General features: G+C 36.8%; 1 protein-coding gene across 1 annotated transcript in view; it reads right to left on the reverse strand.

The window, feature by feature from the left end:
• Nucleotides 1-407: 407 nt before the first annotated feature.
• Kpna4 (karyopherin subunit alpha 4) overlaps nt 408-17,826 on the reverse strand; it is a 59,490-nt gene continuing 42,071 nt past the window's right edge. Inside the window, exons 14-17 of the mRNA XM_051157292.1 lie at nt 8,604-8,675; nt 6,983-7,145; nt 5,237-5,331; nt 408-2,819 (exon numbers count right to left, since the gene is read on the reverse strand). Of these exons, the coding sequence (XP_051013249.1) occupies nt 2,721-2,819; nt 5,237-5,331; nt 6,983-7,145; nt 8,604-8,675 (429 nt within the window). The 3' untranslated portion in view covers nt 408-2,720. The remainder of the gene's footprint in view (nt 2,820-5,236; nt 5,332-6,982; nt 7,146-8,603; nt 8,676-17,826) is intronic.

A 17,826-nucleotide genomic window follows, 5' to 3' on the forward strand; every position in this document is an offset into this window, starting at 1 on the left:
AAAAACAAGAACATTCAGATTATTAGACTTACTATTCTTTTCTCTCTTATCAGATATAAATGGTTTTTGATAAAATTAAATCAATTTCCTAGATCACTGGAGAAATTTTTTAAAGTTGTGTTTATACGGGACAAATTTCAGATATAGAAAAGCACACCTTTGAATTCTAGAAAAAAAATCAGTGTCCTCTAGATCACAGTTAAAAACAAACTCAGACCTTCAGGTATCCCTTAGCGACATGAATACTGCTCCCACACATTTTGCCTTAACTTCTGAAACAGGATCTTATGATAATACAGCCAAGACTGGATTTGAACTTGGTGATTCTCCTGCCTCAGATTCCGGAGAGCTGGGATTGTAGGCATGACACCGGCCTCAGCTATCTTCCAGGATTCTTTATATATATATATATATATGGATAGCTATTCTTTATTAACTGGCCAATTACAAGCTCATTGATTACCATTTACTAAAAAGTAGTAACTATATAAGATGTTATATTTTCATCTTCCCAGAATTCAATCTTTCTGGGGGAAAAAAGGCCTTGTATGCAATCTATCATTTGGAGCCACATGTTGGCTATGCCAATACTTAAAATATAACTTAAGCTGTCTCTTAGTCTTACTGACTTGGGAAAATGAAGGAAGGTCAAATCTTGGTGTCAACAGGGAGACAGGGCAAGTGTAGATGGTGCCAACTGAACAAGTTCTGTGCATCGAAATACTAATATACCCAGAATGAAATCACAGACCTTATGTCTTTATGTTGGTTCTATGAAAAAGGCTTAAGACAGACAAGAAGCTAATAGAAGCCACTGAGGTATACTCTAACTTAACATTAAATAGAAAAGAAATCCACACACCACACACACACCCCATGTAAAACATTGCTTTAAGTTTTAATGTTTATTTCCCCAAGACAGCCTAGCCTGTACTCTACTTGAATAAATTTTACAAGCTAGTTTTCTGCTGCTTCTAGTTTTAAACTTTAACCATGTTTTTGATGACAAGGAATGCTGCAAAAATACTCTAGTTCAACAAAGAGTTATGATCACAAAATAATTTTTATCAATTCTACAGTGTTTCAGAATTACCAGTTGATTTTTAAACACAAAGTAGATATAGATGCTAATGGTGGCTAACCTGGTATGTTTCTTATAGCAAACTGTTGTTCATGCAACACTTGTGCTCAAAGGGGAAGGCACAGGATTTCCTACAATGAGCCACCTTATAAAGAGTTCTTTTTGTACAAATTAATTTATGACATATTTAATTTAGTGTGCATAACCTCAAAACTGAGGCATTATTCCAATTTATAAAAACCACTTGCATAACTTTTATGCAAGTTTTAAAAATACAAAGTTTTCTCCCTAAAGTGGCTCAAAATAGATTGTTCATGGCTGCCTACATCTAAGGTAAGACTCTAAAACAATTCAACAGATTCGGCATATTATCAAAGGCGTTCAAACCATGACTTGATTTGTACATCTACCCAAACCTCTTCATCGGTCTTTATTCAGCAGTACATATGCACCAAATTCCATTGTAGAAGTTTCCATATCATTTTCATAGAAAACAAAGTTTGAAAACAAGTTAACATTTAAACACAGCACGGTATTCTATCACAACTGAAACTTCTTCTTTACAGGACTCAACGAAATCTAAAAATGAACTATGCTGTAGATTTACCTCATGCAAAGGTCTTTATGTTATCTCTGAAAATGAAAAGAATGGCTTTTAAAGCACACTTTATACTATTATGGCAACTTGTGTACTGCCACACAGTCTATTGTGAGGGAAATTTATGATTTTTTCATGCAAAAATCTACACAAATTAGTTTTGATGATATGGAAAGCTTTTCATAGCATCAAACACTCATCTGGTGCAAATGCACAAGGAAACCTTCCTGAAGTTTTCTGACTTGAGAAGCAACTAAAAAAAGCCATACTAGGTAAAGTAAATAAAAACTAAATTAAAAGGGGGGAGGGGAAGAAGGTAGAGGGAGAATAGAAAACACAGGCTGCAGAGTAAACCAATGTCTGCTGCTAAACCGGTCTTTGTATTCATGTCCAGTGTACATTAACACTTGTGATCTCACTCTGATGATCTACTAGGTTTGTTATCAGCCTCCTGAAGGCAAATCAAGCTTGCATGCGTCCACATACAGCACCACAACCACACTCTCGTACACAGTCACTCCAGGACTAGGAGTCTGCTTCATGCGTGAAGAGCCCTAGGTCTGAAAGATGAACCTGGCTCTCTACCACAGAGCCAGACATTCATTCAACACTGTCCATTCACACACTGCTTCACAGCAAGGCCTGGGCTCATTTTCCTTGACTTATATGGGCATCGCTTTTATGCTTACAAGGCTTGATGATGACAGCACTTCACTTCTCTTCAACTGATAGAGTAAGTCAATGTTCCTTTCTCAGGCACTGAAGACCTGTGACCTGTAGCCCTTTACTCTCAACCTACATAAGCATTCGTGTCAAGTTTTCCTTACATTGCCACTCACTCTCATTCGCACCCACTCGCCACCTTGACCTCATTTGGGCATTTTCTGTGATTCCAAATGAAATCTTCACATTATCTCTCCCGATTTAATGCAGCAGCAGATCCCATGAGCCAAGCTTGATGGATCAAACCTTTTTATATATATGTGTATATATATATTTATGTCTCAGTGCTGCATTGTACCTAACTTCCACAACATCTTTCTAAAACTGGAACCCCTCTGTTGGTACATTGGCAGATGAATTGAAACCAAATGTTCCACCTTGAACTGCCTCTGGAACAAGGCTAGGATCTTCATCAATCTGAAGGAAAAGAGAGGGAAAATGTGAAGATTAGCTTTAAAGTATATAAAAACTCAATTATAGTAATACTTCCATTACTATAGACCATATCTAAGTGGTGACTGTCTGCCAAAAATGTTACTGCCATCCTTTAGAAAAATGAAACATTGTATAAACGCTTTTCCTTATGGGATGAGAAGAAACAAGAATATACGGGATAAAATCCTTACTGAAACAGTAAACTGGAAATGGTCCAGATTCCAAACTGAGAGGGCAAACACTGGTACTCACTGTAATTTCTCTTATACTCAGGAAAGTGGTATTAGCATAAAAAAAAAAAAAAAAAAAGAAGTTTCAAGCCTGGTGGCACAGGTTTTTGACCTTAGGATTTGGGAAGGGAAAGTGGAAGAACTATTATCCCCTTTTTGCTGAGTTTCATCTACATAGTGAGTTCCAGGTCATCCAGTGCCACACAATAAAAAAGACTGTCTCAAAAAGTAGAACCCAAATCCTCAAACAAACATGTATTAGCAGGAAGCAAATGTTCCATTTATACTTTTAGAATGTATAACTCTGTTATTCCTAACTACAAATTAGGATTTCCAATTTTTCAATTTTAAATCATGATTAGCCAGGTGGTGGGTGGCACATGCCTTTAATCCCAGCACACGGGATACAGAAGCTAGTGGATCTCAGTGAGTTGGAGACCAGCCTGGTCTACAGCATGAGTTTCAGGACAGCCAAGGCTGTTACACAAAGAAACCTGTCTCATAAAACAAAACAAAACAAGATGAAGAAGGAGGAGGAGGAAGGGGAAGAAGAAGAGAAGAAGTAGAAGGAAGAAAGAGAAAGGAGGAGGAGAAGGAAAAAGAAGAGGAGGAGGAGAGAGGGAGGGAAGGAGGGAGGAAGATAGAGAGAGTAAGAGGATTAAAGCTATCTTCTGTAGTCTGGATTTTATTTATGATGTATTTAGCTATATATTTAAATAGGATTTACTGAGGACATCTCTTTTTCTATTTGTTTAGATTCATCACGTGGGTGTTAGAAACAAACCAACCAACCAAACTGAGTCCACTGTAAGAATAGTAAGTACTCTTAACTTCTGAGGTAACTCTTAAGCCTATTTTTCTATATTTGCATCTATCTGTCTGTCTATTGTGTGTGGCATATGCAACATAATATACATGTGGAGGTCGGTGGACAGCTTGGGAGAGTAAATGCTCTCCTTCCATCCCATAGGTTGATTCTGGGGATTGAAGTCAGACTGTCATCATTTAACCTATGAACCATCTTGCTAGTCTCAATGAGAACATTTCCAATGGCCTATGGTGTTCTTTTTCTAAGTCTTTACTGTTTTTAGTAATGTGGAAATGTGTTATGAAACTTAGTTCTTTAAAAAAAAAAACAAAAAACAAAACAGTTGTTATGTGCCTGAGTATTTTCCCTGCATGTATGTTTGTGAAGCACCTGAGTACTTGGTACTCACGAAGCCAGAAGAGGGCCTTGGATTCCCTGGGATTAGAGTTACAGATGGTTGTGAGTCACCAAATGGGAGCTGGGAAGTGAACCTGAGTCCTTTGGAAGATGAACTAGTGCTCTTAACACTCCCCACCCCGCAGCCATCTCTCCAGCCCTGAAACTTATTTCCTGAAAAGTTGGGAAAATAATTCATATAGGGAATAGTGGTACATGCCTTACAATCTGAACACTTGGAATGCTGGATAGGAAGACTGCTCAAAGTCCAAGGATAGCCAGGCATATTTAGCAAAACATTTTCTAACAAAATTCAACCAAATAAACAATTCTTTAATTATAACTACAATGGCACTCTGACTAAATGTTAATTTTGTGTACCATGTCACATATTGTATAGCACCTTTCATTTTAATGATTTACTATTCTTGTCTCTTCACCTTATTTGCTTTTAACTATCAATAAAAATTACATTTAAAAATATGGATTAACTAATTAACGTCATAAAGGATTTATTGCAGGCTATACTAGTAGTACTGGTTTTGTTTTTTTCTTTTTGGAGATAAGGTCTCACGCAGTCCAGCCTGGCCTTGGAGTCACTATGTGGCCAAAAGCAGCCTCCGATCCCTACTCCTCCTTCTGCCTTAGCTCTGAAGCAGGGGGTACGGTCGGATGCCAGCATGCTTGGGATCACTGCTTCTTGTTTTGTTTACACACATGTTAGTACCAATTTAAAAGTATGAGAACTAGAAAGAAATCAGCTTATCCAGTGTAACAAAATTTCCTATCTTTTTGTTGTTCTAAATCCTAAAATTTGTTTTCAAAGAAAGTAGTATTATTGTCACATACCTATTATATTTCTATTGCAAAAAATTAAACACATGTATACATTTTAGTTTACTATATTCTTTCATGCAGATGTGCTTAGCATATAAAACTAAGAAAGGTATAAACATATTAAGTACATCGTCTGAAGAGAAGAACTGGTCAATGATCTCATAGGCCAATTTGTAGATGTCTTCATTTTCATGATTCTGAAGGTGTTCAATTTTCTCCAGTCCTGCAAGAAATGTTAAGAAATGAACAAGGGCAATTAATGTACGAGAAGTTATAATAACCTTGAAACCCATAATGAATCTTCATATTGTAAGATTTCTGGGCTACAGTCTTTAAGGGTCTCTTCCACTGCTGAGTCTTACACTGAGACACTATGCACAGTTACATTAAAAAGACCGACAGTCTCAGCAACACACGCAAACACGTACATTAACAACGTGACATCAACTAGGTAAATTATAGATCAATGTTCACAATAGTGTAGAATTACTTTTGATTATTAAAAATAGATGAACACATCTTCCCCTTTCTAGCACCTGCCCAGACTTTTGATTATATACGTATGAAAAAGAAACTGAAGACATCAGCAGCAAATACAATGATTCTGTGATGCTCACTGAAAATAATCAAGTCAACCACAGTATTTCAGGGAAGGAGAACTGAATCTTCGGATGTTTATTAAGTCATAAGCAGGACATTAAAAAGCACAATTAGGCCGGGTGTAGTGGCGCACACCTTTAATCCCACCACTGGGAAGCAGAGGAAGGCACAAGGCCAGCCTGGTCTACAAAGCAAGTCCAGGACAGGCAGGGTTACACAGAGAAATCCTGTTTCAAAAAACAAACAACCAAACAACCAAAACAAAACAAGAAAGATCACATATATACTAAGCTTACTAATATGCTTTATAGGAGTGATAATTTTGAGACTGCTGAAATGAAGTACTCTCCCCCTACCCATTCCTTGGACAGAGGAAGTTATCTTAAGAGCTTGTCACTACTCACTCTTCTTTTGGTGTTTCTTGTATTAAAAACTTAGTTGCTACATAGGACTTTATATACTACTAAAGACTTATAATTTGTTATCTTCACTTTTTAGAGTTTCACAGACACAAAATTCAAATGCCTGCATAATTGTATAAGGACATTTCACAGACTTCTAAAACTCAAAACAGTTATTAATTGCTTTCCTTAACTTCTCATCCACAGTCCTTTCTTCTTTCTCAATATTCAACAATCTTGTAATCTAAGAAAGCTTGCTTCTCTTCCTCTCAGTCTAATCTCACACTTCTGGAATCCTGCTGTCCTTCCCTTTGTCTACATTATTGCTGCCCTCACTTACTGTAGGCTGCTCACTCTGTACTTGCTAACTGGTTTCTCTACCTCTTGTCTCCAAAGGCCCCATGTACCAGACATCTTAGATAAAATGTACCAACAGGCTGCCTTTCTTTATGAGAGAACCCACTGGAATTTATAAAACACAAGCTCTTTGCCACCAGTAAAGCAAGTAATGCTCAAAATTCTCTTTATATTAATATAAAAAATTATTTTACTCATTAAAATGTTTCCATGGAAAATATTGAAGGATATATATATACATATATAAATTTTTTTTTAAATTCAGGAGCTGTTTTGTTTACCTACTACCAGTACTACCTTCCTACTACTTTAGCATGGATTTTAACTATATGGCAACAATTCAGTTCCCTAAGAATACACAGAAGGCTAAACAAGACTGTACACATATAGCATACTTTATTTTTATTTGATTATCTAAGACAGAAAAATATAGAAATACTATTATTATTATTCAGAAAATAAAGATAGCTACAAAAAGAACATTAAAATGTATATTACACCTCATAATAAACTTACCACCACATTCTTCTATGAGATTGGCTATGGTTTCCGCTTGATCTTCAGCCATTTTTAATATATTACTTAGTCCATCAAGTACTACTTGCACAACTTGTGCATCTTTTACAGTCAGCAAATTGCAAAAAGGTGGAATAACATTTTGCTGGATAAGGTAGGCCACCTGAAAAATAAGGATACCATGAAATAATAAAGGTCAACGGTTTTTTTTTTTTAATTAAAATATATTGACTTCCAAACTCTGGGTACAAAAGCATGAACTCATCTCTCCCTTGTTAGACTACATTATTAATCAAATAACTTTTTAATGCAGCAGGGTTATTTTTCTAAACTTTAGCAGGGAAGGGGATGTGGGAGGGCAGAGATGGGAGTAATATAAAAAAAGTAAAGATTCAATTTCATGTTAAACAATATTCTTTTTCTTCTACCCAATATCCTTTCTGTTTTAAGAAATTATTAAATCAACCACGAGGATGACTGATATTTTTTAAATATTTAAAAATGCTTTAAATACTTTAAATGACTGCTCAAGTAACAGTACCTGCTAGTTCAGAGGTGTTTTAACATTCTCAAGAAAGGTGAGAGGCTATTTTTTCAACACAACAGAGGAAGACAGAGGTGTACTAATTTGTTATTCTACACTTTATTCCCTTAGGACAGTGTCTTCATTAAGTTTGGAGCACAACATTTTTTAACTGAAGCTGAAAGATACTCCCTGTCTCCCTCCACCTACCAGTGCTGGAGTAACAGGTGCAAGCAGCAGCATCTGGCTTTTAGTGGGTACTGGGGGGTCTAAAATGAGGGCTTCATGCTTATGTACAAGGGTTCTTAACAACATTTCCCCAGCCTTCATATTTGCATTTAAATTAAGTTAAAAAAAAAAAAAAAAGAATCATCAGTTGCCATTTGACTCTTTATTTACTCTTATTATTATCTGTTCTATGGAGAAGATCTGAGACATTTATTTAGTACTAGTGTTGCTCTCTGTGTGTACAATGCTAAGCTTTATCCTTTGGATGTTTCCTTACATTTATACCTTTGCCCCCTACATTTGTGTGTGTGTGTGTGTGTGTGTGTGTGTGTGTGTGTGTGTGTGTACACGCATGCACCATCCCCACCCCCTGCTTCCTAGTCCCAGCTATATCACTTAAGTCTGCTTTCTCCTTTGTTTTGCTGCTAGTGAACTTGTTTGCAGTTGTTCACTGTTAGGGAATCTCTAATGTAGTTTCTGCTATATTAATTTTAAAAGTCTGTTACTTCTCAATATTATTATTAGTTCAATGCCCAGCATTATAACTGCTAGAAAAACATGTCTCTTCTAGGAAATTCAAGTAAATAAAGTTAAAGAGACACTTTCCTGCATATGTTTAAAAAAAAAAAAAAACCCACAGAACAGAGTTTGGAGGAGCATCTCAGTGGTAGAATACAGGCTTAGCATATGGGCTCGATCTTCAGCATGTGTTTGTGTGCATGCATACACACATAACACAGAGCACACAGAACCTAAAACCAAAACCCATCTGAAAAATTAGTATTCTACTATTTTAAATAATGATTCACTTAAATATAAAGATATAATTGCCTATACTGTTATTGAGAAATGATTAAAAATTCAACTTACTTGGTCTTTCCTCCCACTAATTGTTAAGTTACTTATGGCCCAAGCAGCTTCTTTCTGAGTGCCAAAATCTCCCTTAAAAACAAAAACAAGAATACAGGGTAAATTTGAAAGGTATTTTCTAAAATTATTTTTAGTTGTTTTTTACAATTAATTTTTTATTAATTTATTTATTCACTTTGCATCCTGGTCATAGCCCCCTCCCTCTTTTCCTCCTAGTTCCCCCTCCTTCCTCCATCTCCCTCTCCTAGCTTTAGTTGTTTATTTCCAAGTTTCTCTGGAGGGACATTATATACATGTGTGATTTTTACTGATTGATAAGTCTTGAACCAAAGCCAACCTATTCTACAGAAATAAAACTTACTTTCTGGGCCTGGAGAGATGGCTCAGAGGTTAGGAGCACTGGCTGCTCTTCCAGAGGTCCTGAGTTCAATTCCCAGCAACCAAATGGTGGCTCACAACCATCTATAATGAGATCTGGTGCCCTCTACAGGGCTGCAGTTGTATATACAGATACAACATTGTATACATAATAAATAAATAAATCTTAAAAAAATTACTTTCTGTGAATTCTGGCGCGGGTGGAGTGGATGACTTAATATTGCTGCTCAATATCAGGGAAATGAAAGTCAAGTGGAATTTCATTAAAGAAATACAAATTGAAAATATTATAAATCTCACCTTTAGGATTTTACCAGGAAAATAATTTAAAACATGATAATGATGTTCATATTTCTTTTTCTTTTTCTTTAAATATATACTTTTATTTTATTACACATGTGTAAAACAAACTACATATAGCAGGGAGAACCATGTGACAATCATGAGAATACTGAGATGTTCATATTTCTATGCAGAGCTACAGCAGAGTGATAGCAAAAACTCAGCCTCAGTTAGCTGGCCAGCGAGTCTAACCAATCAGTAAATACCAGCATCTGGGAGGGATCTGTCTCAAAAACAAAGGTGGAAAGTGACTGGGGAAAACACCGAACATTGACCTCTAGCCTACACACACATGCACACTCACATGAACACGTGCATATACCACACATACACCCCCAAAATATATACTTTACTCATTTTTAATACCTTTAGGACATCAGTCTACTTTAACATTATAGGTAAAATGCCCTTTTAACCACAAATATCCTTTTATACATTATCATTACTTTTGGAAAGTATTAGAAATTGAACTTAGGACTACTGGGCTATATCTTCGATTGTTTTCCTCTTTTAAAATTTGAAAGAGGTTCTTACTATGTTGCCAATGCTGTCTTGGAACTCAGGATCCCTTGTCTCAGCCTTCTGAGTAGCTAGGATTACAGGCATATGCCATATCTAGCAATATCCTAAAATATCTGATAGCCATTTTTCATTAATGATTAAATTCTTATTAATTCTTATTTGCACATTATCTTTCATCTTCTACCAAAACATGTTTCCCTTATTTTGTTGGTTAAAGCCCCCAGAAATAATGACAAATATTCAACAATCATCATCTCTATACTTAGAATAGAGCCCAGGTCCTCTGGAAGAACAACCAGTGCTTTTAACTGCTGAGCCACGCCATGCCACTCCAGTAGCGTCCACGTGACAATGCTCTTCCACAGACCTGAGGTGACAACCCCACAAGGGAGAGTCTCCTGGAAAAGGCCATGGTGTTCTTTCCCTGGTAGTGCTGATAGCAACCTGCTTCCTGGTATTCCTTCTTCTTTGCTCTATTATTCTTCTCACTCAAGGCAACAACAACAAAGCGACCAAGGATACGGCGACAGGGGGTGAACTGGACAAAGCGCCAGCCTAGAAACCACAGAATGAGTCGTCTCCTTTGATGCCTCCTCCAAATGCACCTAGTTTATTATTAGTCATCCTGAAAGTTCTTAAGAATAATAAAACAATGGGGAAGTTTTTCAATGAATTACAGCAAAAGGAGGCGGTTGAAAAAAACCCTCAATTAAATGGAGGGCCTTTATCAAAGGCAAAGCCGATTTGAGGAAAAGGGAACTCGGACAAAAGTGAAAGCAAAAGCAGAATTTTAATTCCTACAATAGAAAACTTCATATAGTGTGGCATATGTACTGAAGGGCAGTCTCTGGTGTCCTCCTAGATATAAAGGACCTTATAGATTGACTACTACACCTCGCCCACCTCTCTCCTATACAGGAGTGTAGGAGGGAAAGGATAGATGGGTGGTCATCAATGGGGAAAAGGTATCAGATACTGACTAGCAGCAAAAAGTTAATCTTCCTGAGGACTGTCTCCAGCCCCTGGCTCAACCTGAGAATGTAATATCTGCCTGTGCCAAGTTAATGACTTAGAAACAATGATGTTATGTACTTTGTACTATGTATTCTATATGCCTGGTTGCTTCACTGACTCCCTTGAATCTACTCCATGGAAAATGTAACCACAAAACACTCCCTGTTTCAAAATGTGTATAAAAATCTAGACAGCTTGCCTGCAAAATACACTCAGATTCAAACTGCCTCTGTTTGTTTCTGTCACTGCCGAATCCTTGCCCACCAAGTCTTCGAGGACCCTCGTCTCAGGGATCCCCATACCCGACTGGGGTGGTCTGTGGCAGAGCCATCACTGCAGCCCCTCATCTTTATAATTAAACTATGACTCTTAAACACATTATTTTACAGAAAGGAACTGAGATACCCTAGCAAATAGTTATTTCCAGGGGTAGGTCAAAATCTACATTAAGATAAGCCTGACAATATTTATATCCAAAAGGCAGGATATTCTAAAAAACTATTGGGTGATGTAAAAATGACACAGGTACTAACATTAATTTTTACTGGCTATGTAAGGATAAACTGATTTTTTAAAAAAGAATCACATATACTGAAACAGGCTAAAAATTTCAAAATATACATTAAACTCTGAGTTTCTTATTTATATGCCAAAAAAATCTACTCTGGTTTCTTTTGACATAACATATGACAAATAAGGTGAAAGAATCAAGCATTTATCTTATCTTTCCTCTGTGAATTCTATTTTGTCCTTTTGACGTCTCTCCAGTCTATGAACTCATTTTGAAACAAGCAATGGTCAATAAGGAACAGCTCTCAACCTCCGTATCCACAGCCTAGCTCCAGACCTGTAGCACATAAACTCGCTTAGTTCTGGAGCCCTTTTGCCTGGAAAGTTTCACCTTCCTCTTTCCATTCCTCCTCTGCATGCAGCCGCGTCCATACCCATAAGCCACACTTGCGGCAGTGACTCTACCTGGGAGGGGTGAGTTACTACTTCTCTCTCCAATCTTCTCTCTGCTCTACCATCTGCATATTCACAAGCCTAGATCCAGACATCTTTGTCTGGTCCAATCTAACAGCTCATGTAGCAGCTTTACCAGGCTTAGTACTAGTCACATAGCTCCTGCACTGACCCAATCTAAGGCAGGCCAGGCCCCCATCTCAGGCACACAACCACTAAAAGAAGTCCATACACCCAGGTTGTATCACAAGAACAGTATGTGCCCCATCAAACTCACTAGTCCTGTAAAATGTTCTATGGTGAGAATTACTTAGACAAACACCAGGACACAGTGTTTTTAAATATTATTTTTAATTAAAAAAAAAAAAAGATTTATTTATTATGTTTACAATATTCTGCCTACATGTAGTCCTGCATGCCAGAAGAGGGCACCAGATCCCATTATAGATGGCTGTGAGCCACCATGTGGTTGCTGGGAATTGAACTCAGGTCCATTGGAAGAGCAGCCAGTGCTCTTAATCTCTGAATCACCTCTTCAGCCCAGGACACAGAGTATAAAGGAAGGCAAGAACAAATACTTCACTGAAATATTTCAAGAGGATAACATTAACCACCTGAATAGTGTCCAAGAAAATACAAACACATGTCTGAAAGAAATGAGGAAGACAATTCAAAATTGAAATCATAATTCACTAAAAGAGAGGAAAACATTAAGCAGAACTCAAGTTGAAATGAAGATGAAATTGAAAACCTCAAAAACCAAGCCGAAAACTCTGGGAAAAGCCTTACAAGAAGAATGAATCAAGTAGAAGATAGAATATCAATACTTAAAGATAAAGTAGAGGAATTAGACAAAACAAAGAATCTTAAAAAAAAAAAAAATTAAAGCACAGGAAAGAAATATGCAAGAAATGTAGAACACTATACAAAGGTCGAATCTTCAAATTACGTTTACAGAGGAGGGATAAGAATCCCCCCAGTATCCCCAAACTCAGGAAAGACATACCCAAAGATACAGGGAACACAGACTAGAAAACAAACTCCTCATGGCCTATCATAGTTAAAACACTAAATATAGAGAATAAAGAAAAAGTATTGAAAGCTGCAAGAGAAACACACACACACACACACACACTGAATTATATTTAAAGGAAAATCCACCAAAAATAATAACAAATTTCTTATTGCAAACTTTGAACAAAGAGCCTGGAACAATGTATTACTAAGTACATACATGACTGCCAACCTAGCTAGACTAATCATACCCAACAAATAATCTGCCATAGATGAAGAATAAAGAAAAAGCTTTTGATTATATAAAAGTCTTAAAAAAATAATTCATGTACAACAACAACCCTAAAGAGAATACTGGAAGCAGCGCTTCAAACTGAAGAGAGGAATACACATAAGGAAGAGACTCTAGGACAACAAATGAAACTATAATTAATAAAGTACAAAACATTACTAAGATTACAAAAGCAGAAAAATAATAAAATGACTATAATCAACACACATCTTTAATAATGTATTTAAATATTAAGTCCCAAGTATTGAATCAATAGGCTATCCAAATGGAACCAAACCCAAAATTTATCATAATTTATCTACCAAAAAACTCAACTCTAAAGAGAGGTACTACCCTAAAATGAAAGAATGGAAAACGGCATTCCAAGCAAACGGTTTTTGGAAGCAAGTAGGTACAGCCATCCTAATATCGTGACAAAATAGATTTCAAACTAAAACTAATCAGAAGAGACAAAGAGGACATTTTCATTGTAATCAAGGAAACAACTAACCAAGATGACATTAGTATTGTAAACATATGTGCACCACAGAAATCATACTCCTGGAATAAAAGAAACAGATTAACATCAACCCAATATTATTTGTAAGTATTTTCTAGTATTATTTTTTCCCACTTTCTCTAATATCTGACATCTAGATTAAAAAAAAAAAAAAAAAAAAAAGACTTCAGAATTAAATGACTGTGCAGGGGCTGGAGAGATGGCTCAGAGGTTAAGAGCACTGACTACTCTTCCAGAGGTCCTCAGTTCAATTCCCAGCAACCACACGGTGGCTCACAGTGGCCTATAATGTGATCTGATGCCCTCTTCTGGCCTGCAGGTGGGCATGCAGACGGAACATTGTATACATAATAATAAATAAATAAATCTTTTTTTTTTAAAATGCCACTATACATCAAATGGACCTAAGAGATTCTACAAAATTCCACTCAAACACCAATAAATATACATTTTACTCAGCAGCCCATGGAAGCCTCTCTAAAATAGATAACAGCCACACCACAAACAGATCTTAACAAATTCAGGAAAATCAAAATACTACCATGTTATCATATTTGAACATTATGAAATAAAATTTACAGTTTACAACAAACAAATCTCTAGTAAGTGCATAAATACATGGAGACTAAACAATTCAACACTGAATGGGTTAAAGAAGGAAAAAAAAGTCCTGGATCGAAATGAAAACACAACAAAACTTCTGGGAAACATTAAAAGCAGCTCTATGGCCGGGGGAGGTGACGCACACCTTTAATCCCAGCACTCAGGAGGCCTACAAAGTGAGTTCAGGACAGCCTGGGCTACACAGAGAAACCCTGTCTCGAAAAACAAACGAGCAAGAAAACCAAAAGCAGCTCTATGAGAGAACTCTAAAGCTCTACGTTTCTACATTGAAAAATCAGAAAGAATACAAATATATGGCTTAATGATGCAACTCAAGTATTTGGACAAACAATAACAACAAACCAAACCACAACTTAATAGACAACTAGAAATAATTTTTGAAAATCAAAACAATATTTAATGAAACAACAATGCAAGAAATCAATGAATAAGAGCTGGTTCAAGCTGGGCAGTGGCAGTACACTCCTCTAATCTCAGTGCAGAGGCAGGAGGATCTCTATGACTCTGAGAGCAGCCAGATCTACAGAAGGAGTTCCAGGATAGCTAAGGCTCCGAGAAACCCTGTCTTGAAAAACAAAATGAACTAACAACAAAATAAGCAAAAAGCTGACAAAAAAACAAAAACATTGACAGACAGACCCTTAGCCCAACCAACCAAAAGAGATAACCCAAATGAATAGAATTAGAAACGAGCACAGAAATATTACAAAAGACACTAAAGAAATTCACAATATTATAAGGGAATGTTTTAAAAACCTGTACTCTATTAAGCTGAAACCTAAAAGAAATTGATGAACTTCTAGGCTCAACTAAAACACCAGAATTAAACCAAGAAGTCAACAACCTAAACAGACTCACAACAACATTCTATGAAGACAAGATTACTCTAATACCAAACCCAAGTAAAGAAAGACACACAAGACAGACCGACACACAGACACACACACACACAGAGAGAGAGTGAGAGTGTGTGTGTGTGTGTGTGTGTGTGTGTGTGTGTGTGAGAGAGAGAGAGAGAGAGAGAGAGAGAGAGAGAGAGAGAGAGAGAGAGAGAGAGAAAAGAGAATTACAGACCAGTATCCCTGATTAATACAGAGTCAAAAAAATCCTCAATAAAAAACTAGCAAACCAAATACAGGCAACCATCAAGACCATCCACCATATGCAGAAAAAAGCCTTTGACAATATCCAACACGCTTTGATGATTAAAGTCCCAGAGAGAGCAGAACTGGAGGGAACATACTTCAACCTAAGAAAGACTGTCTAAGACAAAACCATAGTCAACATTACTCTAAATGGAGAAAAATTTTAAAGCCATCCTATTAAAATAAGGAATGAAAACAGGGCTACCTGTCTATTATCCCCTACCTCCATCCTTTCAATATGGTGCTTGAAGCACTCGCTGAGCCAATTAGGCAAAAGTAGAAAATTAAAGATATACAATAGGAATAGAAATAAAATTTCTATATTTTTAGACGAGCTTATACAGAAGAGATTCCCAAAATTATATCAGGAAATTTCTAGAAATAGTATCTGCAAAGTGGCAGGATACAAAACCAACTTAGAAAAATCTGTAGCCTTTCTATCTACCACTAACAAGCATGCTGAGAAAGAGATCATGGACTCCGTCCCACTTACAATAGCATCAAAGACAGTAAAGTTTCAGGTGGAAGACCTCTACAAAAAAAAAAATTTCCCCCAAATCTCTGGGGGAAAAAAAAAGAAATTGAGAAAGACACTAGAAACTGGAAAGACATTCCATATTCATAGACTGGTTGAATACTGTGAAAATGACCATCCTACCCAAAATAATTTACAGATTCAATACCATCCCAATAAAAATATTCAGAACATTCTTCACAGAACTAGGGAGGAAAAAACTCTTAAATTTCATATGGAACACAGATGCCAGACAGCCAAAGCAACCCAGAGCTAAAAGAATATTATTTGGAAGATGGCCATTCTTGACTTTTGAGATGTATTATAGAGCTATAGTTAAAAAAAAAAAAACAATATGGAGCCATCACAAAAACAGATATGTAGATCAATGGAATGAAAGAGAAAACCCAGCTGAGCATCGTGTTGCACACCTTTAATCCCAGCACTCAGGGAGGCAGAGGAAAGCAGATTGCTGTGAGCTTGTTGAAGCCAGCCTGGCAAAGCAAGTCCAGGGCAGCTTGGGCTACACAGAGAAACCCTGTCTTGAAAAACCAAAATATATATGAGCACACATAATTATAGACATCTAGTATTATGCTAAAAAATTTTCTCTGGAAAAAAGGAGCTTTTTTTTAACCATGGTGCTAGGATATCTACATGCAACAGAATGCACTCAGAACTGCACAAAAATTAGCTTCAAGTGGTTCACAGCTTTCCATTTGCAACCTCAAATGCTAACACTGCTAGAAGAAAATATAGGCAGTACCCTACAGGATCTAGGTGTAGGGCAGGAATTTATGAATAGTATTCCATTTGCTCAGGAATTAAGGTCAACAATTGACAAGTGGTGTCTCATAAACTAGAAAGCTTCTGTAAAGCAAAGGAAATAATCAAGCAAAGAAACCCACAGAGTGGGAGAGAATCTTTGCCAGCAATACAGCTGACTGAGGATTAATATCCAGAATCCAGCAAAGAACAAAACGAACCAAAAAACCTGGGTCTAGAAATGTCCCAATTAAAAAAGGGTAGGGCTCTGAACAGAGTTCTCAATAGAAGAAAATGGCTAAGAAGTACATCCGTCATATTTAGCAATTAGGGAAATGCAAGATAAAGCAACTTTAAGATTTCGTCTCACCCAGTCAGAATGGTTAAGAGCAACAAAACAACTGACAACAAATGCTATTAAGGATGTGGGGGAAGAAGAGCCCTCATTTGTTGTTGGTAGAAATGCAAACTTGTGTAGCCACTCTGGAAATAGTATGCAGGGATAACTCTAACAAAAGCTAAAAGTAAATCTACCATATTGTCCAGCTGTAACACTTGTTGGCATATTCCCAAAGGACTTGACATCCCACTCCATATATACTTGTTTAACAATGTTCACTGATGCCCTATTTACAATAGTGAGGAAATGGTAACAGCCTAACTGCCCTTCAACAGATGAACAGATAATGAAAACCTGGTACATATACACAATGGAATTCTATTCAGCTGCAAAGAAAAAATGAAATCATGAAATTTCCAGGTAAATGGATGGAAGTAGGAAATATTATATTGAGTGAGGTAAACCAGACTCAGAAAGACGAAAGCTTTATGTTCTCTCTCATCTGCAGTTCCTAACTCTACATCCTCAGATGTGAGTATGCAACACGAACTAACCAGGAAACTATAAAGGGACTTGGCTAGAGCCATGGACTACAACAAAAAACCTGGCATGAGAAACCTTCATTTGAGTGGTTGGTCAGAGGAATTCAAGAGACTCCACAAACAATATAGGCTATTGCTTTTGTACCTCTCAGTAGTTGAAAGTTAAGTTTCATTTCTGATGACACCTCACACATTGGGACACAAGACTATGAAGACTCAAGGCAGATCTAGCCTAAAAGCCTCCTTCCTGTGGTTTCGTTTCCATAGTA

The sequence above is a fragment of the Acomys russatus genome, chromosome 15, assembly GCF_903995435.1.
Source record: "Acomys russatus chromosome 15, mAcoRus1.1, whole genome shotgun sequence".
In the NCBI taxonomy this organism is placed as follows: Eukaryota; Metazoa; Chordata; class Mammalia; order Rodentia; family Muridae; genus Acomys; species Acomys russatus.